The 27,922-nt window shown below is 42.3% G+C and overlaps 2 protein-coding genes across 3 annotated transcripts in view; one reads left to right on the forward strand and one right to left on the reverse strand.

Moving 5' to 3' along the window:
* LOC115799317 (melanoma receptor tyrosine-protein kinase-like) overlaps positions 1-4,086 on the forward strand; it is a 278,847-nt gene extending 274,761 nt beyond the window's left edge. Inside the window, exons 30-32 of one of the 2 annotated variants that reach the window (XM_030756414.1) lie at positions 38-181; positions 712-802; positions 1,017-4,086. In XM_030756414.1, the coding sequence (XP_030612274.1) occupies positions 38-181; positions 712-802; positions 1,017-1,369 (588 nt within the window). In that variant the 3' untranslated portion in view covers positions 1,370-4,086. The remainder of the gene's footprint in view (positions 1-37; positions 182-711; positions 803-1,016) is intronic. The other variant, XM_030756415.1, reaches the window with a different exon arrangement.
* Positions 4,087-6,656: 2,570 nt separating this feature from the next.
* Positions 6,657-27,715, reverse strand: LOC115799320 (NACHT, LRR and PYD domains-containing protein 12-like). The gene is made up of 11 exons (XM_030756417.1): positions 27,665-27,715; positions 26,750-26,934; positions 20,549-20,784; positions 18,645-20,430; positions 13,699-13,872; positions 12,959-13,135; positions 12,326-12,502; positions 9,122-9,295; positions 8,719-8,895; positions 8,033-8,200; positions 6,657-7,110 (listed from the first exon to the last, which is right to left on the reverse strand). Exons 2-11 carry the CDS (start codon positions 26,863-26,865, stop codon positions 7,101-7,103), a joined length of 3,195 nt encoding a protein of 1,064 aa, XP_030612277.1. The 5' UTR covers positions 26,866-26,934; positions 27,665-27,715; the 3' UTR covers positions 6,657-7,100.
* Between the last annotated feature and the right edge of the window lie 207 nt (positions 27,716-27,922).

Below are 27,922 nucleotides of genomic sequence, written 5' to 3' on the forward strand. Positions count from 1 at the left end.
CCGAGGCAGAAATGAGATTCACTGAAACATGTTTTAGGGGGACCTGCCGAGTCCGTCAGACCGAAGGTTTTACGCTCGTCTGCTGAGTGCCGATGACACCGAGGACGTGGTCGACGCTGACGAGTACCTGCTTCCCTGCAGAGGCTTGGGTAACCATAACAACCGGCCCTGTGGAGCCACGGTATAAACACACACACACACACACACACACACACACATCTAATTTTCCAGTCTAAAGACATTTTATTAAAAATCATATGTGAGAAAAGTGTTGAGCGCCCCCTGGTGGCTCAAGTAAATGTAAACAATCTACTTGCACTGGTTTTACTGACCATCGGGGCAGAAGAACAGCTGTTGTTTGGTCGATGCAGCGGTTCTCAAATCCAGGCCTCGTGGCCCGGTGTCCTGCAGGTTTTAGATGTGTGATCCAACACACTTGAGTCAAATATAGAAGTCATTAGCAGGACTCTGGAGAACTTGACTGCATACTGAGGAGGTAATTCAGCCATTTGGTTCAGGTGTGTTGGATCAGGGACACATCTAAAACCTGCAGGACACCGGGCCACGAGGCCTGGATTTGAGAACCACTGGGTTGATGCATCATTAATGTACTCAAAACCACCTTTCCTTAAAAATCTGTTCCATGTTTTCTTCTTGTGATCAGCTGCTCTGAACAAAGACACTTTTATTGATTCTCTGCTTTAATGTCAGAATGGTCATCCAGTCGGAGCGAGCAGCGTCGCCCTGCGATACATCACCGATCCCACTGACGGCGCGCTGGAAAGAGACTTCACCGGCCACGGTACTCATCATCAAACATAATTCAGATCAGTGACAAATAATTAAGAGATATAAGTCCAGATGGCATGCCTTATTGAAATAAAACGAAGAAAACATTAAATACATGCTGACCAAGTTTACTTACAAGATTCACAAAGAGCTTCAGCAGGAAGAGGAAGAAGACTGAGAAAGAAATAAGTGAGTAAATGACCATTTTCCTGCTCTCTGTCTTCCAGACTACATGAACCAGAGTATGAGTGAAACCAGCCGGAGCAGCAGGCTGTCAGAGGTTTTAAACCCCATTTACGAGGACCTGAGCCTGGGCTGGGGTGCTGCCTCACTTCCCCACCCACTACAGGATCTGAACATCTCTGACCAAGTTCCATATGGACCCGAATACCAGAACACCCCCTGCAAATTACGCCCTCTGGTGGTCAGCGACAGCCTTGACAATCCCGACTACCAGGCTGACTTCCTGCCTCAGACCATTACAGATGCAGCTTTAACCGGGAACAGTCCGTTTCTCCCAGCAGCGAAGAACCTCGAGTATCTGGGTGTGGGGGGTGCATTACATGCTCCTGTCCGCTAGGGGGCAGCAGAACACAGACAGTCAGTCAAGCTGCTGACAGGACTGACCTGAACTGTTTTACTGTCAGTTCCTCAGGAAACACTAACTCATCACGTTCACTCTGAGAGCTTGAGCGGAGGCACCACAATGACTGTTGCTTAGCGGCACTTCATCCAACAACAGCCTCAGACTCACAAGTTTTCATGAACTTTGTTTGACTGGACCAAACCAAACCCACAGAACCTGAAGAAGCTGAACAGTTCCTGAATCAGTTCCTCAGCTGTCTCAGTCATAAACGTCACGAGTGCAACAAAAACCTTCTGAACTTTTATTGAGGTGTATAAAGTTTTGAATTATTTGCTTTACTTGATGAGAATGAGCCAGATCCTAATTTCCTGTTAACCACTACTGCTTGTGTCTGTTTGTCACTGATGGACAGTTATGGAAGCTGAGAGGCTGTCTGTAGGTACGGATCCGTCGGCAGCTTTTCCACAGTTTCCTTTTTAAGAGAATGACTGGTGTTCATATTTAAGATGCCGTCACTGATAAAGACACGCTCCTGATGTTTCACTTCCATGATCAGGACTTTAATGTGTTTAAGGAACATGGGCTGATGAAGATGTGCCCAACAGTAAAGATCAGAGCAGGAGTGAGTCTGAGAGCAGTGCTCTGAGGCAGTGATGCAGAACACTTTAAAGTCTGATTCTATCAAATTTAGAGCAAATTTTCCAGATCAAAGAAAATTTGAGTAAACCAACTTTTACAGCTCACAGCACCAAACTGGTTTTTTTAGGGTAATTTTCAAAGTTGTTGGATGAGATGAAAATGTGAACTCAGCCTCCAGCTTCCATAGAAAATCACTGAATGTTTGTACATGTGCATGTACTTTGCTCTTAACTGTCATTAAATGTGAAATGAGCTGTGAACCCTCGGCCACACATTCAGTTTTCTTTACAGCTGACGTGCCGACAGGTTACCGCTGTTAGAGAATCGTTACATTTGCAGTTATTATTTTCTTATTTGACACTGAACCAAGTGAAATATCTGCAGGATGTTTATCAAAGGTTTATTTAGGGCAGAATCCCACAAACTGTTTTTAGTTCATAGTTGGAAAAGGTTGGAATGCCCGGTGAGGGACGGTCTTGTTCATGGATGGTGGAAGAGGGGAAAATTGACAGATAAACTCTGTGTCTGTAGTCAGATGCTGTCCTGGTCTGTTGTGGTTGAAGACAAACCTGAGTGTAAAGGCAAGGCTGTTGATTAGCTGGCTTATCTACATTCCTACTCTATAGCCATGAACTTTGGGCAGGGTCTGCTTGGGTCCAAGTGAATTTCATCATCTCCTGCCAAGTCTGTGAGCCTGCAGAGATTTTAGGCAGACTTTAAAGAAACCACTTTAGAAATAAGATAACAACCTGAGCAGCTAATCCTCCACACTGGAAGCATCCAGCTGTGGTGGTTCAACCGTGTGACCAGGATACCTCCTAGATGAGGTGTTTCTACTCATGATTCATCTCTTGGCTGAACTGGGAACACATCGTTATTCGTGAGAAAGGGCTGGAAGTGGTGGCCATGGAGACAGAGGTCTGGGAATCTCTGCTTAGACTGCTGCCCCCACCACCTGCTGACAAGCAGCAGAAGATGGATGGATGGATGGATGGATGGATGGATGGATGGATGGATGGATGGATGGATGACTGTAACCAAACATTGTGCTGAAAGGATTCAGAACAGAAACAGGAACTGTTCCTTTATAGTTCCCATAGTTCACCTCCAACCAGTTGCAGCAGATGGCTGCCCCTCCCTGAGCCTGGTTAAAAGGGAGTTTTTCATTCCCACTGTAGCTGCTCATAGAGGGTCCTTTGATTGTTGGGGTGGAGGGTAGTATCAGAATTCACTCTGTGGATTTTTAATATCTGCAGTAAAGATGATCAGTTTTCATCATTGATTATTACTGATTTACATCATGTCTTTAACTGCCAAAGAGAAAAATGGTGAAAGACACAAATACATGATAAGTAAAAGCATCTACACAAACGCTGCTGCTGCTTCAGGCTCTCAGCTCCTCCCAGTACACACAAGTCCTGTTTATGAGTACTTCCATCTGCAGAGAGAAGGAGAAAGGTGAAAGGTGATAAATGACTGTTTCCAGAGGCTCTTCATTAGCCTTCAGCCCAGTGAGAGCAGCAGTGGAGAGCACCCAGCACTGATTTTTTTATTTATTTTTTTGGTTTGGATTCTGTAACCTCCTCTGAGTCCAGGTTGTGGGACAGGCAGGTGTTTCCACCACCCTTCATGCAGCCATGGTTCCTGCTCTTCGGGCAGGACCACTTCATCAGCCTCAATGAGTCACTGGTACTTAAGAACCAGCTCAAGCAGCCGGTCTTAGCCATAGATCTGCTCCTGCTGAGCACTAATTCAGCTCATATATATCACACTTACAAAACTTTTGCTCCTCTTCGTCAACACATTTGTCTCCCTGTTTCCAGCATCACCTCCTCTGGTTGAGGAGTGAATTACTCACCTTTGCAACCTCCTTCCATGCAGCTGGTCCTCTTCCCCTGCAGACTCCAACTGAAACCTGGCCTACTGGGATCCTCTGCCCAGTATGGAAACAAATCAGTTCCCCCAGTCAAACCCTTTTGAGCAGCTGAGACAGTGAACTCTGTCTCTTTGAGTCTGCATCTGAACCTGCCATGTTACTCTGCATGTAAGGAGTCCAGTTTCATGTCATGTGTGTTGTGTAATATACATGGTAGGCATGCTCTGATTGTTTTGATTAAAAACAGCTGCATAGAACACCATGTCTGCAGTTTGTCATATCTTTCACATTCCTCTCAGTAAAACTAAAACAGGAGCTGTCTCAGTTCAGGGGTTGTATAATTTCTGTTCAGTCTTTGTGGCTGTGACGAGCATGAAGGCTGGAACCAATTGACTGTTAAATCAGACAGTCTGTCCCACACAGCACTGCTCCTGTTGCCCAGCGGCTGTGACATTTGGACAGCACTGCTTTACTGGAAAAAGCTGGGATGCTTCATCGGTGTGTGAAATACAGCTGGTGGAACGAGGAAGTACAGAAAAGTGTTCAAAGGAGGAGGTTAGCAAAAAATGTGGGATAGTCAGGGAGATGAAGAAAGTAGGAGTTGGTTTTCCAGCAAAGAGACACGTAGCAAAGGCAAAAGAAAAGATTATAATGAGCTGCACGTGAGGCTAGACACTCAGGAAGGACCAAAGGACTCATCGATTAGCTGGGCAGAGAAACTGAGCTGGAAAGGATGTGCAGCAGGTTAGCAGCAGAGCACTCTGATCAGGTGTACCCTTTGTAGCCACAGAAAAGTCAGAGTAGTGAGCTCATTTGGATTCTTCTTCACCAGAAAGACAAACGCACTCAGAAATAGGACGATAATTTCTTTAATTTGCCTCTCGCATCAGTGTTCACTTTTCCTCCTCCTTGTTTCATCCTTCTGTTTAAATGCTGGAAATAAATCTATGCAAATTAAGGGAGAGGGGAGAGAGAGAGACAAGGAAAACACAAAGTTCACAGTAATGGCATTTAAATGCTTGGGGAGTGAAAACAGAGGAGTGGAGATGAAATATTCCAGCAGCCTAGCCCTACAGCAGCATAACTAAGGGATGGTTCAGGGTCACCTGATCCAGCCCTAACTATAAGCTTGATCAAAGAGGAAAGTTTTAAGCCTAATCTTAAAAATAGAGAGGGTGTCTGTCTCCTGAATCCAAACTGGGAGCTGGTTCCACAGAAGAGGGGCCTGAAAGCTGAAGGCTCTGCCTCCCATTCTACTCTTAAGTATCCTAGGAACCACAAGTAAGCCAGCAGTCTGAGAGTGAAGTGCTCTGTTGGGGTGATATGGTACTATGAGGTCTTTGAGATAAGATGGGGCCTGATTATTCAAGACCTTGTAGGTGAGGAGAAATATTTTAAATCTTATTCTAGATTTAACAGGGAGCCAATGAAGAGAAGCCAATATGGGAGAAATCTGCTCTCTCTTTCTAGTCCCTGTCAGTACTCTAGCTGCAGCAGGGAGCCTTTAGAGGAGGTTGATAGTAATGAAATATAATTACAAATAGAAATAACAAATGCATGAACTAGTTTTTCAGCATTTCTCACAGCGTTACTGGAGGAAACGGTGCCATCCAGAAAATGATAAAATACTTCTGTCAGCCAGTTCCACTGCGCTCAAACATCGAGCCGACATTACTGAAGCAGTTTGTTATTAAACATGCTGAAAAATAGACTTAAAGACAATTTCCTATGAAAAAAAAATCCTACAACCCACAGCCGAGGTTCACATTCACTGCAGTGGGACAAAGAAGTGCAACAACTACACACAGAGAAATGTTCCATTCTTCAGTCTCACACTGAAACCTGCAGAGGCTGAAGAACATCTGGAACATCTGCACATTCACTCAAGGGAGGCCCATGATAATGATAACTGTTACTTAATTAGCCAATACTATAATATTACCACACAAATAATACATCCTAAACATGGATCTTTACAGTGTGTGTGTGTGTGTGTACAGGAACAAACTGCACAAATACAGAATCCATCTTCTTCTATCAGGTCCAATAACACGCAAACACTTTAGGTTTGTAATTTCACCCTCACGCATCCACCCTCTGACCTATTTAAAGAGAAAAAAGTGAAGAATTGGAAGAAGAGTAAATTTCTGGGTGAGAGGAGGTTTCAGAACATGACAAATGTTCCTTTAAGGTTCCCGCAGCTCCTCGGATTAGTCACATCAGTCCTGCTTTAAAGCCCACTCTGGAATTTTTGATAGGCCTCAAAGAGAGATGGAACGTGCTCAGGTCTGACTCCAAGTCTCACACAAAATCAGCCAAAGACTTTCCACTTTATTTACAATCAGCTGTAACTGCGTGCAGTGATAACAGCACAGATCATTTCCATTACTAGGAAAACCACCTTTGTTCAATGCTCAACTGAACTGTCAAATGTGCACATATATTATATATATACATACATACATATACATGATTGTGGATTTATATAAAATATCTGTACAGACTATACAGATGCTGGCATGAAGTGTCCCAGGAAACATTTATGGAAAGTTTCATCAAGACTGATCGTCTAGGAGGAGATAAGACACACACACACACACACACACACACACACACAACAGTGATTACAGTATGATGATGATGATGATGATGATGATGATGATGATGTGAACAGTGAACAGAGATCCAGCAGAGGGACACGGGGAGCGGAGAACATGAGCAGCATTAACAAAGAGGGTAATAATAAAACAAGACATGAACCAAAATACTAGATTAAAAATAAAATAAAATTATGTCTGGTGCCAGTCTAAAAACTGAAAAATCACCATAAATTGAAATCATCAGAATTATTATAATTCCTTATAAAAGGAATCCAAAAATTGAAAATTGAAACCCCAGAACAGTGAAATAGAAACCAAACAGAAAGCAGAAGTCAAACATGCAGGAAACTCCGGGACCACAACACATTCGTCATCAGCAGTTCGCTCATCGTCCTTTTTGCTTCCCGTCTTCTTTGCAGCCACATCAGCAACAACGGAGAGTTTATGAACTTTAACAGTGTTCTTCAGCCTGACTCTGCTTTTGTTTAATGTCATATGCAACACAGATTAAAACCAGAAATAAGGAGGGTGTGCTTTGTCCCAGTCAGAGTCAACCTCTCTTGATCATCAGGACACAGCTCCTCCTCTCTCAGCACACACACCGTCCTGTTTACCTCCACCTGCAGAGAGCAGAAGAAAGAGCAGAGGAGATAAATGAGTGTTTCCACAGACTCTTCATCAGCTGTCAGTCAGTGATGCAGCACATCCAGTATAAAGAGCAGCAGTTCAACATACCCAGGGTGTCTTTCTGTTGTGTGACTTCACTTAACCTAACATCAGCATTCAGGTGAAGCATTCACACTAACGAGGTCATGTACTCAATAACTCATCCCTACACTGCTGCTCCAGAGAAAGCTGCAGAGTTTTAGTATGTGAGAGAAGTCTTGTCCAGTAATATAGCATTGAAAACACTTTATGAATACATGTGTGCTTTGGTCAGTGAGACTGAAAATTATTATTCAAATTTAGCCTATTCGAAGTTGAAAAACTGCTGGTCAAAATACTATCATCAAGTCACAGGAGAAACTGATGGATGAGAATTGTTGTTCCATTAAATTAATAAGATGGTTTTAGTTTGCATTCTTTCCAGCCTCGGTGTGTCACATGGAAAAATTCATATAATGATGGTTTTCTGAAATCAGAAAACCATATTTGCAGACGTCAGTCAGGCTGATCTCAGGTCTGCGACAAAAATGAAATGGATCAGTGATGACAAACGAGGACTTCTGTCTGTACATCTTGTAAGGCTGTTGGAATTCAGCTTTATCTGCTGTAGACACGAACGCAACAGCAGCAGTCACATCACATCAAACACATGATCACAACATGCTCCTAGATCAGCTGATTGGCCGACTGTCATTCCCTCTGTTTGTGTCCAATCCTGAAGCCTGTCACCATCCTCCTCTCACAGCTTCACTGAGGAAAGCAGCCACTGAGAAGGCTGCAGCTTTACAGGAAACACTGGATCTTTGCTTTCATACTAACTGTGTTTAGTACAATACTGCTGAGAGCAGCATGGACTCACTCCAACCCTCTACTTACTGCAGTGTCTCCAGTCTGCAGTGTGGACTCTCCACAAGATCAGACAGCTGCTTCACATCTGGATCCTGCAGGCTGTTTCTGCTCATGTCCAGCTGTCTAAAACAGGCAGACTTCAGAGCTGCTGCCAGATAATCACAGCTGATCTTTGACAAACCACAGTTCTCCAATCTGAAGAATAAAAGATGTAAGTTTATTAATAAGTTTCATCTTGAAATCATTCAGTGTTTCATAATCAGAGCTGAAGGAGGTTCAGAATGGAGAAGTTTAGAAAAACTCCAAACAGCTGAAGCCAACAGGATTCAGCTTCAAACAGGAATCCAAACTGTGCAGAGTTTTCAGACTATCTGTGTGGGGAGTTTGATGGGTCTAACTTGAACAGTATGCATTTATGGCGTGAACTCGAACATCTCAAGTCATTGTTTGCTGCACTAGTAAAAACATGAACTATTTTGCCCAATTACAGGTCCTGGATTACTAATTGAGTCATTCCATCTCAATCAGCAGGTTCATCAGCCCACCTTTGGTTAATGGTTGAACATGAATGTGTCAAAAACTATTAAAGATAAAAGCCTGAAATTTTCACTGATCTTTCTTTCTGTCAAAATCAGCCTCATCTCTCCAGTTTAGGGTCAGCACAGCTTTCACATCATATTCAATCTCAACACAACTGAAACATGGTGACTGACCTCAGAGTCTCCAGTCTACAGTGTGGACTCTCCTGAAAGCCACACAGCTGCTTCACTCCTGAATCCTGCAGGTCGGTGTTATTACTCAAGTCCAGATGTTTCAGATGGAAGAGGCTGGACTTCAAGGCAGAGACTAGAGAAGCACAGCTGACCTCTGATAACCAGCAGTACTCCAATCTAAATCAAGAATAAAGCACATCCATAAAATCATTTGTCAGTCATTCAGATAGGTCCCCATCCTTGGTGATTTTTTAAATTGTTCAAATGATTCAGATTCACATATTACTGCTTTACACAAACTTTATAATCATCACCACCACCACATCATCAACATCAGTTTTAGCCTCCCTTCACTCTTATCAGTGCAATTTAGAAAATATTTGGACATTTCAATGATTCTGACCTCAGAGTCTCCAGTCGACAGTTTGGACTCTCCAGTCCGGCACACAGAAGCTTCACTCCTGAATCCTGCAGCTTGTTGTAACTCATGTCCAGCTCTGTCAGATGGGAGGGGTTGGACTTCAGAACTGAGGCCACAACTTCACAGGAAGTCTCTGAGATTCCACAACCTTTCAGTCTATGAGAAAATATCAAATGTGCAATTATAAAAGCAGAAAATATAAACAGACTGAATGTATATGAAGACAAAACAGAGTGAGGTCATAATGTGATGAACATCTGCTCTGCACATCTGTGCTTCAGCTCCTCTCATCTTACTGTGTTTTTTTGGCTTTAATCTGCAGATGAAGGAGGAAAATGGCCTCACATTTAGGCTCCATAATGTCCACAGTCTGTCAGTCACAGCTGATCCAGAGTCAGAGTCAACACAAACATTTGCACTGTTTCCTGCTTTGAATCTGACTCCAGAACAGTTTGAATGAGTTGAGCTCAGTGAAGAGTCACAGCTACCTGCTGCTGTCAGGTACGCCTGTTCCTGAGGATAAGTAGCAGCCAGGGGGCTGCACTTGATTAATTGGCCAGCATTTGAAGCTGGTTGGAAAAACAAGAGCTACAAAGGTTTTGAAAAAAAATCTTTGCTCTAAGAAAAGGAGGGAAAGATGGCTTAGGTTTATTAGGCTGTGTGGAAGAAAGGTTTAATGCAGAGTGCCACATAAACAGTTCATGCCAGCTTTTGAGCACAGTGGTAGAAAGGGGAGGATTTCAAATAGTTTTGGAGCCACATTGTGACAGACAGATGGCCTTCTTTTAAACTGTGTGTGTTTTTTTCCCCCTCCCTTGAACTTATCTCCACACCCCACCAGGTGCCAACCAGTAGGATGCCTCAGATTTGGTACTCCATTTATTTATTTATTTATTTTCATGAGGGCCTCATGAAAATATTCCCTTCAAAGGCAGCAAAATGCATCTCAGAGAAACCCAGTAACCAAACACTTCAACAAGGTTAAAGAAACTAGCAGAAACAAAGTGATGATTTTGAGGACAACCCCACTCTCATCAAAGTCATCATAACACAGTGGTGATGAGAACCCACATGAGCCCAGACACCACAAGTGGACGCAACTTACAGCAAATACCAAGAAGCAGTGGGCACCTGTGTGCCAAGCCAGAAAACTCCACCAGTGTCTGAGGCCATAGCCAGGACCCAACAGAGACAGCAAACAACCCGGTCCCACCCAGAAAAAGGAGCCCACAGCACCACAGGAGTCGAGGGACAGCGAACAGACCCAAAGCTCAGGAAGGACACCAGCCAGCACAACCAAGGTGCTGTGGACAACCAGACTAACAGGATGCCCACCTGAGCCCCCACCCCATCCAGCCAGGAGTCAACAAAGCAGATGCAAAAAAATGAGCCCCCACACAGCCATCATGGTATACCCACCATGGAGCGATCAGGACAGATACACCAGACCAGCCTTCACCCCTGAGAACCACTGAAGACCCACCCCCACCGGCACCGAGGTGAGAAGAAAGACAGGAGGAGAGATGCAGGGGGTTGAAGACCCAACCCCAAACCCCCCAAACCAAACCAGCCCACAAGTCACGCAACCCCTACAGTAGTGACAATCACCCACACCCCCCTTCCCACTTTTTTTGGTTTGTTTTTGTTATAATATATGTAGTGCGTAGATTTGAAGTGAGGGGCACACTTCCTTGTTTTGGTTCTGAACCTGAAGTGAGTTTGTTCTGTTTTCCCTTAAAAATGAACTGAAAGACTTTATTGAACTGAAATTTGTTTTTTGTTTTTCTTATGAACAAACTGAAGAGTTTTAAGGAACTAAAACATCTTGAACTGAATGGAATAACCTCAGTTAAATCCTTGTTTTGACGTATTCTTGTGTTGAATGCAGAGTTATATACATTTTCTTTTGTGTGATTACTAATAGACAAAACTGGGTTATTTTCATTTGGTGTCCAGGGTGTTAAGACTTTGTGTCCCCTTACATATTTTGTGAGGTTTGCAATGCCATCAAGCTGTTAAACTGGAAAAATCTTATAAGTCATGAGGGAGACCGTCACAGTCCGTGGATCGACCATGAACCCCTCTGTATACCAAAGTATTCTAGAGTCAAATGTGAGAGCATCTGTCCCACAGCTAAAGCTTGGACCAAAGTGAGTCATCAAACAGGACAATGATCCCAATGAAGGTGCTGCAACAGAGTCAGAGTCCAACCTGACTGACATACAGGACCGTAGAGAGCAGTCCATAAACGAATGCCTGCAAGCCTCAATAAACTGAAGCAATTCTGTAATAAAATGGGGACCAAAGTTCCTCCACAACAAAGTGAGAGATTGATAATAACATTCAGAAAACAATTCACTCAAGTTCTACAAGCTACTGAGTCATGGAGTGTACGCAGTTCTTTCACACACTGCTTCTTATTTCTTCTTCTTCTTATTTCTTTATTTGAACCAGTGGTGTTGGTGATCCTGTCAAAACTGATTAATTAAATTATGAACACAGAAAGTACAGTCAGATTTTGATCCATCATGCAATACAGCACTGAGAGCAGCAGCAGCTTCATTTTTCAGCATAACAAATGATCCCAAACACACTGCCAATGCAGTCAAAGCAAACCTGGATAGAAAAATACACAGTGCAACACCATCAGTCGCAGATCGGCCTCCCCAGAGGCTGAACCACAGCATAATTAAAGCAGTGTCAAATCATCTTGACAGAGAATGGAACAAAAGGCAGAAGCATCAAAGAAGAGCTTTGAAAGTCCTCCGAGAAACCTGGACCACTTTTTTTAATTGGTTATATTTTATTATTTATTATTATCTATTGGGGGAACAGAAGGTTGGTAGTTTGACTCCTGGCTGCTGGTGTCTGCTCCTTGGATCTGACACATTAAAAAGATGGAATCTGTACAGTGAACTGTGTGCAGTATGTATGTTAATCAAATAAATGATGCACAGCTGTGTACTGTGTCCAGTGAAAATTAGAAGATATATTTTGGTTAATGTTAAAAATAAGATGTTGAAACAAACTTGCAGTGTCTGGCCTGATGCTCCTCTGATGTTGGGCTGAACATTATATATCCTATACTGAAAGTCAAACCCCACTGAAGCTCAGCTTTGAAACAAACTTAATTTGGACTTATTCTTCTCATATTTATCTCAACACAACTGAAACATGGTGGCTGACCTCAAAGTCTCCAGTCCACACTCTGGATTCTCCAGAAAACCACAGATCTGCTTCAGTCCAGAATCCTGCAGGTCAAAGTTGTTGCTCAGGTCCAGAAGTTTCAGATGGAAGGGGTTGGACTTCAGAGCTGAGGTCAGATAATCACAGCTGATCTCTGACAACCTGCAATTCACCAATCTGAAGAAAGAAAAAAAGATGCAGGTAAAATCATTTAACTTTCCCTGATATGTCCGTATCAGTGAGATTCTTTACAATATTAAAGACTTCATCATTCAGTTAGTGTGAACCATCATCGACACCAGTCTTCTACTGACATTGAGTGAAATGAAACTTTATTTAGACGCAAACCACAAACAGGCTGGATACTAAGACCTCTGCATCTGCCTCATGAGCTGAGCAGTAATCAAAGTATAATCATTACAGTTCTCTGAGTTTAGTTTTATCTTAAAATTGAAAGAACACAGACATTTGTCTCAGTCTGACTAAAGAGTAAAATATGTAAGTTATTTAGGGTCTCATGCATGAGTCAAGGTTTCACCATATACCCTCTTTTGTCTTATACCAACAGTTGAATGTCACCTAAACTTTCCCAGCACATGCATCTGAGTACAAAACCACAATGTGGTGTCTGACCTCAGAGTTTCCAGTCTGCAGTGTGGACTCTCCAGAAAAGCACACAACAGCTTCACTCCTGAATCCTGCAGCTTGATGTTGTCACTCAGGTCCAGATGTTTCAGATGGGAGGGGTTGGACATGAGAGCTGAGAGCAGAGAAGCACAACTGATCTCTGACAACCAGCAGTCCACCAGTCTGAATAAAGGAACACACACACACACACACACACACACACACACACACACACACACACACACACACACACACACACACACACACACACACACACACACACACACACAAATAAATCATTGATCAGTCATACAGATATGCCTTCATCAATGAGAGTTTTTCATCACACCATGCAGGTCAGACACAGAACACACCTCAGTTAGCTACAGTAGGATTTCATCTTGGTCTGAATGTGGTTTTACTGGTCTTAAATGTAATAAAAAACTGCTTGACTCAATTTTAAGAAACAATAAATCATGTAAAAAATCTAATCAGAAATGTTTTTCTTTAAAGTCTAAAGGAAATTCAGATTTCTTTATGAACAAGTCTGTCACTTCTATTTGGAGCCAAAAGGAAAAAGTGTTGTTCAGTCGTTTGGAAAGACACAACATTTCTGAAAGCACTCAAAATTCTTCACATTTGTCTTCAGACACATCCTGAACATTTAGGAACCAAAGAAAGTTTTAAACATCAATCAAAGATCTAAAATATAGAAAAACAACAACAGCTGCAGTCAGTGAACTGACCTCAGAGTGTCCAGTCGACAGTTTGGACTCTGCAGACCAGCACACAGAAGCTTCACTCCTGAACAGGGCAGGTCATTGTAACTCATGTCCAGCTCTGTCAGATGGAAAGGTTTGGACTTGAGAGCTGAGGCCACAACTTCACAGTGAGTCTCTGAGAGTCCACAAGAATTCAGTCTATGATTAGAGAAAATGTGTTATTATAAAAGAAGCAAATCTGCATTATAAGTATAGAATGACTCAAGTATTGGTTTTCACAAAGTTCGCTGCATCAGTTGTTTTTGGAGCTGTGGGATATCAAAGTACACTGCTCAAAAAAATAAAGGGAACACTTAAACAACACAATATAACTCCAAGTAAATCAAACGTCTGTGAAATCAAACTTTCCACTTAAGAAGCAACACTGATTGACAATCAATTTCACATGCTGTTGTGCACATGGAATAGACAACAGGTGGAAATTATTGGCAATTAGCAAGACACACTCCATAAAGGAGTGGTTCTGCAGGTGGGGACCACAGACCACTTCTCAGTACCTATGCTTTCTGGCTGATGTGTCCAGAGGCTGGAGGCGCTACCAGGAGACAGGCCAGTACACCAGGAGACGTGGAGGAGGCCGTAGGAGGGCAACATCCCAGCAGCAGGACCACTACCTCCGCCTTTGTGTAAGGAGGAACAGGAGGAGCACTGCCAGAGCCCTGCAAAATGACCTCCAGCAGGCCACAAATGTGCATGTGTCTGCACAGACGGTTAGAAACCGACTCCATGAGGATGGTATGAGGGACAGACGTCCACAGATGGGGGTTGTGCTCACAGACCAACACCGTGCAGGATGCTTGGCATTTGCCAAAGAACACCAGGGTTGGCAAATTCGCCACTGGCGCCCTGTGCTCTTCACAGATGAAAGCAGGTTCACACTGAGCACATGTGACAGACGTGACAGAGTCTGGAGAGGCCGTGGAGAGTGATCTGCTAACTGCAACATCCTTCAGCATGACTGATTTGTCAGTGGGTCAGTAATGGTGTGGGGTGGCATTTCTTTGGAGGGCTGCACAGCCCTCCATGTGCTCGCCAGAGGTAGCATGACTGCCATTAGGTACCGAGATGAGATCCTCAGACCCCTTGTGAGACCATATGCTGGTGCGGTTGGCCCTGGGTTCCTCCTAATGCAGGACAATGCTAGACCTCATGTGGCTGGAGTGTCATCAATGCCTGCAAGATGAAGGCATTGAAGCTATGGACCGGCCCGCCCGTTCCCCAGACCTGAATCTGATTGAGCACATCTGGGACATCATGTCTCGTTCCATCCACCAATGTCACGTTGCACCACAGATTGTCCAGGAGTTGGCAGATGCTTTAGTCCAGGTCTGGGAGGAGATCCCACAGGACACCATCTGCCACCTCATCAGGAGCATGCCCAGGCATTGTAGGGAGGTCATACAGGCATGTGGAGGCCACACACAATACTGAGCCTCATTTTGACTTGTTTTAAGGACATTACATCAAAGTTGGATCAGCCTGTAGTGTGTTTTTCCACTTTAATTTTGTGTGTGACTCCAAATCCAGGCCTCCATTGGTTAATAAATTTGATTTCCATTGATGATTTTTGTGTGATTTTGTTGTCAGCACATTCAACTTTGTACAGAACAAAGTATTCAATGAGAATATTTCATTCATTCAGATCTAGGATGTGTTATTTGAGTGTTCCCTTTATTTTTTTTTGAGCAGTGTATAATGACAAGCATTTTATAGTTTTCAAAGGCTTTTATTGAAAACTACAATAAGTTTATGGAAAGAGTCAGTCTTTGCAGTGTTGGCCTTCTGGGCTAATAATCCTGACTGATAGCAACCCATTGCTAATCATTATTTGGAGTTTGTTGGTTTTTGCTTGTCTATTCACCTCATGAGGGACTAATATCAGATCTAGGGAGTTACCTCTCCACAGACCCAAAATTTTGATGTTTTGTTCTCTGAGCCACTTTAGTTATGACATGATCCATCATGCTGGAAAAGGCATTGTTCTTCACCTAACTATTCTTGGACCGTTGGGAGAAGGTACTTTCGGAGAAGCCTGCCTTGATGTTTTTCCTGGAGAGAAGTAGATTCTTTGCTGCCGTACTTGACACAAGGTAATCCTCCATAGGCCTTCACCTCATTACATGTGCATTCACACCTGCCTGCTGCCATTGCTGACCAAGCTCTGCACTGGTGAGGCCCCAACCCTGCAGCTGAATTATTTATGAGATGGTATTGCACTTACTGGACTTTCTTGGGCACCCTGAAGGATTCTTTACAACAATTGAACCTCTCCTTGAAGTTTTTGATGATCTGACATATGGTTTGTTTAGATGCAATCTTACAAGCAGCAATACTCTTGCCTGTGAAGCCCTTTCTATGCAAAGCTACGATCACTGCACGTTTACTTGCAGGTAACCATGGTTACCAGAGGACCAACAATGATTTCAAGCACCACCCTCCTTTTAAAGCATCCAATCTGCTATTTGAACACAGTCAGTATGACAGAGTGATCTCTAGACTTGTCCTCATCAACACTCTTACCAGTATCAGCGAGAGTATCGCTAAAATGAGCAGGTCAGCAGGTACTTTTGTGTCTTTTGACCTCCAAGCATGGTGTGTATTATGGCATCCAAAGAGTTTAATTTTGGCCTCAGTTGACCAGACTATATTCGCCCAGTATTTGGGGTGGCTGTATCTCAGGAGGTAGAGCAGGTCACCTACTGATCGGAAGGTCAGCGGTTCGATTCCGGGCTACTCCAGGCTGCATGCCAATGTATCCTTGGGAAGATACTTAACCCCAAGTTGCTCTCCGACGCAACTGTCGGAGTATGAATGTGTGTGAATGTTTGGTAATAAAAAGCACTTAGCTTAGTTAATCATGGAAGTCCTTGTATAATTGGGTGTGCATGGGTAAATGTAAACGTGTTGTATAAGTGCATTGATTGCTCAGAGTGAGTAGAAAAACGCTATATAAGAACTAGTCCATTTACCATTTAGTCCATTTATTTCACAGGCTTGTCTAAATGTTGTTCATCAAACTTTAAATGTGCTTCAACATGCTCTTTCTTCAGTAATGGAATCTTGCATGGTGAGGGCACACACGTCATGGTGGCTGAGTGCATTACTTATTGTTTTCTTTGAAACAATTGGACCTGCTGATTCCAGGTCTTTCTCTATTTCTCCAAAAGTGGTCCTTGACTCTTGGACAACTCTTCTGATAATTATTTTCACTACTCTGTCTGAAATCTTGCGAGAAGCACCTGGTCATGGCAGGCTTATAGTGAAATGATGCTTGTTTCTGTTCTGGATTATGGCCCCAACCGTGCTCACTGGAACCTTCATAAGTTTGGAAATTCTTCTGTTACACAACAATGAAATTGTGAAAATCTCGAGAGAGCTCAGTGGTTTTACCCATCATGGGATGTTTCTTGTGTGACATTTTGGTAAGAGAGAAACCTTTTTATAAGCCATCAGTTGGGGCTGAACCAGCTGATATTAATTTCCACACTACTAAATATTTCACAGTCAATTGTTAGTGGTAATATAGCAAAATGGAAGTGACTGGGAATGACAGCAACTCAGGCACAAAGTGGTAGGCCATGTAAAATCCTGGATCTGGGTCAGCATACGCTGAGGTTGCCAAATTTCTGCAGAGTCAATCGCTAAAGACCTCCAAACTTCAGATGGCCTTCAGATTAGTTCAAGAACAGTGCATAAAGAGCTTCATGGATTGGAGCACAATACAAAGAGTTGGATGCACTGGCATAAAGCACATGACCACTGGACTCTAGAGCAGTGGAGACGTGTTCTCTGGAGTGATGAATCACGCTTCTCCATCTGGCAATCCTAAAGATGAGTCTGGGTTTGGCAGTTGCAGTTGACTGCATTGTGCCTAGTGTAAGGTTTAGTGGAGGGGGGGTAATGATGTAGGGTTGTTGGGCTCGGCCCCTTAGATCCAGCAAAAAAAAAAAAAAAAAAAACCTTATTACTTCTACTTAAACATTTTGGATAATTTCATGCTTCCAACTTTGTGGGAACAGTTTGGGGATCGCCCCTTCCTGTTCCAACATGACTACACGTGAATGCACAAAGCAGGTCCATAAAACTGAGCAAGTTTGGTGTGAAAGAACTCGTCTGCTTAGAGTCCTGAGCTCAACCCAATGAATTAAAGAGGACGGCGTGAAACCAGGCCGTCTCATCCAACATCAGTGCCTGACCTCACAAATGCCCTTTTGGAAGAACGATCAAAAAGTCTCATAAACACACTTCTAAACTGTGTAGAAAGCCTTCCCAGAACAGCTGATGCTGTTAGAACTACAAAATTAAGTTTATATGTGTGTTAAGGCAGATGAGCAAATTCTTTTGGCAATATAGAGTTGGGGATTCCTATCTAGCAACTGACCATTTTCTCCAGTTAAGTCAATGGTAAAGTAGGTAAAGCTAATGATGCAGCATAGTGTAAACACATGATTAGGCTAAGCCAATGAGCAATGACAAAGAGGCTGCATATCATTAGCATATATTATCATAACATTGGCAGTCTGAAACCCTCCATGTTCTTTACTCTCCACTGCGTATAAATACAGTCAAAGTGTACAAATTTTATCAAACATCCAGGAGTATAAATTGTGTTGCACATCCTTGAAGAGTAAAGAACACATGCCTAATTTCATTGCTCAACTAAAACCTCACAGACAGATACCTGGAACAATGGATGGAATGATGGACGGATGGAAAGTATGACAATATCCGCCAGCTTTTTTTTGGGTGGGAGGATAAAAACTACCTAGTGTAGCTTAAGGCATCCTGCATCAAAGATTTCTATAGTGTAAAAGTAAAACTACTGAAATATTTTCATATTATGTATATTTGAAAAACTAAACTACCAATTTACATGTATCAGTAATAGTAATGATCCCATCTGGACTCACCGAGCCTTTCTGCAGTTCCTCACAACTGGAATCAATCTGCAACGTCCCTCCAATGATGTGTTGTATTTCTTTAGGTCCAACTCGTCCAGAATCTCCGACATCTGCATCATGTGCGCCAGAGCTGAGCAGTGGATCTCAGAGAGTCTCTCTGATCTGTTTTCTGACTCCAGGAACTTTTGGATCTCCTGATGTACTGAGAGGTCATTCATCTCCATCAGACAATGGAAGATGTTGATGCTTCTGTCAGGAGAGATTTTATCACTGTTCATCTTCTTCAGGTTGTTGATGACTCTCTGGATGAATTCTGGACTGTTCTCTGTCTGACCCAGCAGACCTCCTAAGAGTCTCTGGTTGGACTCCAGAGAGAGGCCATGAAAGAAGCGAATAAACAGGTCTAGATGACCATTTTTACTCCTGAGGGATTTCTCCATGATCTTGCTCAGAAAGATACACAGAGATGACTCATTGTATTTTTCTCCCAGAAAGTCCTCCAGCACCTCTGTCTTCCTGCTGGTGTAACAGTGGAACATGTAGACTGCAGCCAGAAACTCCTGAATGCTCAGATGAACAAAGCTGTAGACTGGTTTCTGGAAGATCACATGTTCTCTTTTGAAGATCTCTGTAAAAACTCCCGAGTACACTGAGGCCTCTGTAAAATCCAGACCACACTGCTCCAGGTCTTCTTGGTAGAACATGATGTTTCCTTTCTCCAGATGTTCAAACGCCAGCCTCCCCAGCTTCAGAAGAACTTCCCTGTCAGCCTCCGTCAGCTCCTGTGGACTTGTCTCATGTCCCTCATGGTACTTGTTCTTCTTCCTCTTTGTCTGAACCAGCAGGAAGTGTGAGTACATGTCAGTCAGGGTCTTGGGCAGCTCTCCTCTCTGTTCTATAGTCAACATGTGCTCCAGAACAGTAGCAGTGATCCAGCAGAAGACTGGGATTCTGCACATGATATTGAGGCCCCTGGTTGTCTTCATGTGGGAGATGATTCTGCTGGACAGCTCTTCATCATTGAATCTCCTCCTGAAGTACTCCTCCTTCTGGGCATCAGTGAAACCTCGCACTTCTGTCAGCCTGTCAACACATCTAGGAGGGATCCGATTGGCTGCTGCAGGTCGGGAAGTTATCCAGACGAGAGCCGAGGGAAGCAGATTCCCCTCGATGAGGTTTGTCAGCAGCTCGCTGACTGATGACTTCTGTGTGACATCAGACACGAGCTTCCTGTTGGTGAAATCCAATGAAAGTCTGCTTTCATCCAGGCCGTCAAAGATGAACAGAAGCTTCCAGACAGCGAGCTTCTCTGCTGGGACCTTCTGTAATGTTGGATGGAAAACATGGAGCAGCTCCAGAAGACTGTACTGCTGATCTCTGATCAGGTTCAGCTCCCTGAATGAAAGCAGCATCACCACACTGACATGTTGGTTCTCCAAGCCCTCTGCCCAGTCCAGACTGAACTTCTGCACTGAGAAGGTTTTTCCAACACCAGCGACGCCGTTGGTCAGAACCACTCTGATGGGTCTCTGTTGGTCAGGGAAGGCTTTAAAGATGTCGTGGCACCTGATTGGTCTGTCATCAAAAGTCTTCTTTTTGGAAGCTGTCTCCAGCTGCCTCACCTCATGTTGGGTATGACCCTCTTCACTCTGTCCCTCTGTGATATAGAGGTCAGTGTAGATCCTGTTCAGGAGGGTTCCACTTCCTGTTTGATCACTTCCTTCAGTCACACGTTCACATCTCCTCCTCAGACTGATCTTATGTTCCTCTAAAACCTCCTGCAGACCAGCATCTGCTGAAAGACAGAAAAACACTGAGACTAAAGAGAAAGAAACTCTGAAATGTGTCAACAACACAACAAGAAGTCCAGTTTTCAGAAATGAGTCCATCAGCAGACAGATGTTCAGTCTTACTTTGTACACAGCTGCTCTGACTGGCTGTCTGCAGTCCAGCTCTGGTTCTGGGTCTTTGTCCACACTGGGGACAGGAGGAGTCTCCTGATGAAGCAGACTGGTCCCAGTATGAGGAGATGCACTGTCTGCAGAACCAGTGTCCACAGCTGGTAGAGACTGGATCCTTCAGGACGTCCTGACACGAAGAACAGCAGGACGGCCGCTTCTCCACACAGACCCCGCTCCTCTTCCTCTCTCTGTGAACACATTTCTTCACCATTAAAATCATTTGCTGACTGCTGCTGACAAAGATCCAGATGTGATGACACTGTGCAGAAGCTCTGATGCTTTTCTGTTTGAATCCAGCATTTAGGCTGGAATCACACTGCAGCCTGAAGTGACCCAAATCCGATTTTTTTTGCCCTCATGTATCCGATCTTTTAATGCCAGTCTGAACAACACAGATCCGATTTTTTCAAATGCGACCCAGGCCACTTGGATATGTGGTCCTAAACCGATACGTATCCGATCTTTTCAAATGTGTATGTACGGCCTGGTCACATTCAGCCGACCCACACGTCATTGATACTCGACAAACATCACTATTCTGCGTCCCGTTACGCGGACACGGGAAGGAAAACGTGTGTGACTTCCTTATCTGATGATGCAAATTTTTGGAGACCACAACGGGGCAGTGAGGTCTGGTTCTCACATGGGTCTGAGCGCTCTGCTGGAGTCACCACAGCTAAAAATGCCTTCTCTGGGGAAGTCTTGCATTCAGACCGTGACTCAGTGGGCCACTACATTATTCAGGTGATTAGATATTATAATTCCATTCTTATCATTGCTAATGTGTATGGCTATAATTCTAAATTAGGTAATGACAGTCATGGTTAATAGCCTTACAACACATTTAACTGACCACAGGGCGATCTATATTAATATACAACTGTGTGCATCTTGGTTTACCTTAAATAGATCTTCATACTGGAAGCTAAACAACTCTCTGCTTGGGAATAAGTCAGTTAAAAAAGGGATCAATAAATTATCTAGGCAGTTTTGGGATAAAGCAAAGAAAGAGAAGTCTTATAGTGCTAACTGGGAGCTCTTTAAATTTGAAGCTGGTAAATTCTTGAGAAGGTATGGAAGTTATGTGGCCAAATCCAGAAAAGTTGAGGAAGAAGAGATAATCTCTAAAAGTGCTTTGTTTGATCTAAAGTCTCCTGAGGACATCTCACAGGAGGACAGATTGAACTTATTAGACCTTCAGAGTAAACTTGATGATATATATCGACACAAGGCAGAAGGGGCCTTTGTGAGATCCAGGAAGAAGTGGTTGGAAGAAGGGGAGCATACTTTTTTAGGTTGGAAAAACCGCTCAAAAAATAATTCCATTCACCAGTTAAACATTGATGGTGTCATTGCTGAAAATGCCAAACTAATTTCTAACTTTCGCTGTAACTTCTATGGAAATCTTTATAGTTCTAAATATGATGAAATGGTCACAACTCTACATTTAACATCTATATAAAAACCTGAAAACAGTGGACTCTAGTGATAAAGATTACTATGATGCCCCTTTCACCCTGAAGGAGGTGCTTGATTTCATTGACTCTCTTAAGATCAATAAATCTCTGGGTTCAGATGGCTTAACTTCAGAATTTTACAAATGTTTCTCAAAGCAGTTAGCTCCATTTATGCTACAGGTTTTTATAGAAAGCATAGAAAACAATGCACTCCCTTCAAGCCTTAATCAAGGCATCATCACATTGATTCCTAAGCCTGACAAGGATGTACTTCTTATTGATAACTGGAGGCCTATTTCTCTCCTCCATAATGATTACAAGATCTTTGTCACTATGCTTGCTAAGAGACTTAAAGCAGTCCTGGACACAGTTATTGATGAAACACAATCAGGCTTTATGAGGAATCGTCACATCTCAAATAACATCAGACTTGTATTGGATGTACTTGATTACTCTGAACTGATAGCTGAAAACAGCTTCATTCACTTCCTGGATTTCTAAAAGGCCTTTGATACAATAGAACATCAATTCATCTTTCGTTTTCTAGAAAAGTTTGGCTTTGGTACCTACTTCTGTAAGGCCATTCAAACCCTGTATGCTAACAGCAATAGCTCTATCAAACTAAAACATGGCATGACCCCCAGATTCGACCTCAAACAAGGTATCCGGCAAGGATGTCCACTTTTGCCCTACCTATTTTTACTTTGTACACAAATTCTCACAACACATGTTATTAACAGTAATATTCAAGGAATTTCCATAGCTGGTAGGGATCTTTTTATTAGTCAGCTGGCCGATGATACTAGACTCTTTCTAAAAGACGCAAATCAAATACCTATTGTTCTCAATATCATCAATGACTTCTCTAAGGCTTCCGGTTTATGTTTGAATATTAAAAAATGTGAACTGCTACCAGTCAAAAAGTGTGATGCCCAGTCCATCTGCAATATTATTGTAAAAGAGGAGGTTAAATATTTGGGCCTTGTGATCACCAGGAATCAAAAATTAAGATCCTCCTTAAATTTCACTCCAATCATTCCGAGAACTCAAAAGAAACTTTATCAGTGGTTACAGAGAGATTTATCTTTGCGGGGCAGAGTGTTATTAACTAAAGCAGAAGGAATTTCTCGACTATCTTATGCAGCCATTTCACTACAGCTAGATGGTAAAACCAATAAAACTATTGATCAAATGCTTTTCAACTTCTTATGGAGGAATCATACACATTATATAACGAAAAGTGTCGTAATGAATAGATATGAATCTGGAGGACTTAATTTTTTGGACTTTAACACATTTAAAAATTAATTGGGCTAGAAACTTCATTAAAAAAACCCTACATCAATTTGGAACTTTATCCCCCAGTATATTTTTTCCTGTTTTGTGGCTGCACTTCCTTCTAAGGTGTAACTATAACATAGATAAACTTCCTGCCAAACTGTCTGTATTCCACAAACAGGTTCTCTTGGCCTGGACTCTGGTTTATAAGCATAATTTCTCACCACACTGTTATATTATATGGAATAATAGAGACATTATTTCCAAAAACAAATTGCTTTTTCTTGAATCCTGGTTTTAGAATGAGATTTGGTTGGTGAGTCAGTTATTTAATGAGGAGGGATCATTGCTGTTACACTGAATTTCTATCCAGACATAACTTTCATGTGACTCCTGAGGAATTCTCTACTGTCATCAATGCCTTTTCTTCAGGCGTCTTAATGCTGTTTAGGAACAGACCGACACCTTTGGCTGCACAGGGATCTCTCCTCTGAATAACTGACTGTCCAGAAGGGAAAATCTGCTTTTCATCACAACCCCGAAAGAAAAAGAATAAAGAAATACGTGCTTTATTCCAAAAAGATATTGTTACCATCCCTTATATAATTGCAAATTGGAGTCGCCTCACCAATAACATTGACTGGAGAAAAGTTTGGATGCTCCCTCATAAATTTTAATTCCAAACAAATTTAAAGAGGTATCATATAAAATTTTATATAAATGCTACCCTGCCAACCATTAAATGCAAAAATTCAAGAAAGACATCAATGCAAATTCTTATTTTTGTAACTCCCATCCAGAAACAGTGGATCATTTATTTTGGCAATGTTCGCAGACCAAACAGTTTTGGGGAGACCTCAGCAGATTCTTCATTGATCCTCTCCTCAAAGATTTTGTTTTACACTGGGAAAATGTTGCCTTTGGTTTTCATAAGTATGCAAGAAAGAAGGTAAATGCTATTCTTTAATAAACTTGATTTTGTTTCTAGCTAAGTTCTTTATTCATAAAAGTAAATTTAGTAAGAAAACCCCTTGTTTTGTAGTATTCAGAAAGGATATGGAGCATTATTTTAAAGTGCTTGCTGATTCAACAAACAAGAAGGCTGTCAAAACTTTAAATGTATGTTCCACTTATAACTTTTCTTTAATGTAGATAACCTCTGGCTCACTTGGCTCATTTGTATGTTGTTATGTTCTTGTATACTGTTTATTGTATACTTATATTTGTGAAACTTAATTAAAAAAAAAGAAAATGTGTGACTTCCGCAAACATTGAGCGCGCTCGCTACATGTGACGTTATCGATGCCTTTACTGCGCATGCGGGACACTTTCAGGTTCGCCTGCTGTTCACACACAGAGCACATCCAAGTCGCATATATTTGGAAATGTGAACGACCACGCAAAAAAAAAAAATGGGATTTCACAAAAATTCGGAATTGGGTCACTTCAGGCTGCAGCGTGAACGTAGCTAAAGTGATGCGTCCTTTAGCCCCTGTGTTTTTTTACTTTATACAAAAAGCTAAAGCAGCAAAATTAGGTAAGATCTGGATTTCCATATCAGTTTGAAGCTGGCAAATCTCTCAGTCTCACAAACTAAATGTCCTAGAAGCCAAAGAGCCACTCTTTTAGGAACAAATAAAAGTAACCAACAAAACCTCACACAAAAAACTTGGTGGTCAACAAGAGAAAAGGAAGTCACAAAAATAAACTTTCACTAATAAATATGAACAATTTCTTAACCATTTGTTAAAAATGTGGTTTTAAACAATGCAGTATTCTGACTACTCCTAGAGATCCTCGTCTTAGCGATATCTGAACCCATACTCATCCTTTTCATTTAAAATCGCTAGAAAGGCTTGTTTCTCAATGGATCCTACATGTGAACAACAGCAGCAATATTTTTGCCTCCTAAGCCCTTTATCTTGTTGCACTGTCCCTGCTGCTCTTCAATTATTCAGTCAGAAATCTGGATACAAACTGATTCTGAATAAAAGTGAATTATTTCCCATTAGAATACTTTTATTTGTTCCTAAACGAGTGGCTCTATTCTTAACGTGCTCTTTAAAATTGCCCACCATAGTTTTACTTATGTTGTGGTTAATTTTGCACAGAAATTTGAAGAGCTTTAAACAGCTTTGAAAGGCTGAGGACTAGAAATTTATTTTAGTGGCTTTTAAAAACTAATATATGATTTTTATTTTTTTTTAAAAGGAGATCCTCATAAACACATGATGCCATATATATAGTCAGGATATATTTTATGTTTATGTACCATAATAGCATCCTATAAAAACATTAAATTAAAAAGAATTGCTGAGAAATGAACTGTATATCTGGGTGTGATTTTTGTGTAAGGTTTGTTGTTCACTTTGCATTATTGTGAGTATTTTTATTTGAAATAGAAACAAAAAGAGTACCAAATTTCATTGTGACAGATGAAAAATTTACTGGGATGTGAATTTTAAAATTCTGGGACTGATGAGATAGGGGGTTTTAAAAATGGTAACCAACTTTGGTTCAAACTTTTTTGAAACAGGTACAATTTTCACACATCGCACCTTCAGAATGGTAAAGAATCATTTATCAGTCCTTCCTCGTACCACCCAAACAACTCCAGAAATTTTCATTGAAATTTGTTATCCTGCAAACGGGCAAACGCCACCGAAAACATAACCTCTGTGGGCGAGGTAAAACTGTTTTTACGAGCAGCACAAATAATTTGTGTTACATCTTATTGTGACACATGATTGTTCTATGAACAGTTGGACAAAAACAGCCTGAGGCATTTTTATGTAAATGGTTGTATATAACTGCCAATCTGGAGTTATTTGGGTCCCAAAACCTGACCTGTAACGTGAGGGAAAAAACACAAACTTTCCTCAAATATGAGGAATTCTGCCGGCAGTGTGTTCCTGGACTCTGAGCTTTGTTGTCACATACAAATCAGGCTTTTCCAAGTAAGAAATATTGTACAAGTTTTTTTGTTTTGTTTAAGGAGACCTTGAAAAAGTCCTTCACTCCTTCATCTCATCACATTTGGACCACATTAATTATTCTGTTGTTTTACCAGGGAACAAACCCACACTAGAATCAGGTTAAAGCAGAAACAGGTTCTTCTTGCTATCTGAGGGTCCATGTTCATTACTGAAGTTTTTCAGCTCAACCCTGAAGACTGCGACCTCTGACCTCTGACACCATAATGACGGATTTATTAACATCACATCAAAAACTATGAGATTCAGATGAATCAGTTTGTTTTGAATATGCTGGTTTTCAATTTGAAGACAGGTGTCATTGGTTACTTATTCCATATGCACACATGGAACAAAACAGTCTGTCTCAGAGAGGCGAGACATGATGTCTGTATGCTGAAGGGATTAAAAGGAAGTCAGAAATGAGTCAGCAGCAGTTCTCTTACTGTGTGTCTGAGGGTCCGGGTCCATCACTGAAGGCCAGCGGATCTGCTTTGGACTGGCTGCTCTTGAATCCCACACGGTCTGCTCCGTCCCCCTCCTCCTCCACACAAACACTCATCTTCTGCACTTCAGTCTGAGAGGAATCATCCAATCACCTGTGATGTAATGTTGCTTATTTCATTTAATTCTGATGATAAAGACATAATAAAAAGGATTTGTTGCAGGTGACGCAGACATTAAAGTAAACATTGGGAACTTTATATTAAAAACGAACCACACGAGCTCCCCATTCACTCCCGGACGGGATCAATCATATATTACTAATGTCCCAGCTGCAACCGATACGCACAAATCCGGAAGTGCAGACTAGTGTAACTGTACTGCAAACAGACACACCCTACCTTAGAAAGCACCACAATCAACTGCGACGTGTTTTCCCCACGCCACAGGTGTGGCAGAGTTTAGATGCACCAAACGGTAAACAGCTTAAATGAGGCTTCTTTGGTGAAACATGGGCTCCGTTCACCCCGGTCACCCGGAAGCTGACGAACCGGCTGCTGCTTTATAAACGAGGACAAACGCCTTTAATAAACTCGCGCAGACGGTCTGCCGTTACATGGGAATAACGTCGGCGTCCGTTTGTCTACGGACCACTGTGACCAGCGCTTGATCCAGCCAGGTACAGAGAGCCACCTGTGACACTGAAAGTTAGTGTCAGCAGCCGTAAACCCGCTTCTATTAGGAAGTGGCTGCGCAGTCTTAAAGAGCAGCAACTTTCCAACAACTCACGTTTCAACAGCAGAGCCGCTCCTCTGGACTTTAACGAACCTTCACTGAGTCACCGAATTATTAAAAACAAAATGTTCTTAAACAGTGAGACTGACAGGAGAAGAAGGAGATGTTGTATCAGCGCTCACCACAACTCTGCCTCCTCCTGCTGCTCCTCCTGCTGCTCCTCCTGTTCTCTGACTCCAAATGGAGGCGGAACTGCTCCCCCCGCCTCTGCTGCTCAGATTTACTGCTCCCCCCCATTTACTGGAAATCAGCTGAGTTTAGATTTGTCTCTCTCTCTCTCTCTCTCTCTCTCTCACACACACACACACACACACACACACACACACACACACACACACACACACACACACCGCACCCTCTCAAGGTTTACTGTATTCATG

Source organism: Archocentrus centrarchus, chromosome 20, assembly GCF_007364275.1.
Source record: "Archocentrus centrarchus isolate MPI-CPG fArcCen1 chromosome 20, fArcCen1, whole genome shotgun sequence".
Lineage (NCBI taxonomy): Eukaryota > Metazoa > Chordata > Actinopteri > Cichliformes > Cichlidae > Archocentrus > Archocentrus centrarchus.

Bases quoted from the DNA above. Each gene is read 5' to 3' on its own strand.
- LOC115799320 (XM_030756417.1), bottom strand. From the start codon at position 26,865: ATGAGTGTTTGTGTGGAGGAGGAGGGGGACGGAGCAGACCGTGTGGGA. The intron at 20,785-26,749 runs GTAAGAGAACTG...ATGTGTTCACAG, and splicing joins CCCGGACCCTCAGACACACA to AGAGAGGAAGAGGAGCGGGG. The intron at 12,503-12,958 runs GTCAGACACCAC...TTCTTTCTTCAG, and splicing joins TGCAGACTGGAAACTCTGAG to ATTGGTGAATTGCAGGTTGT.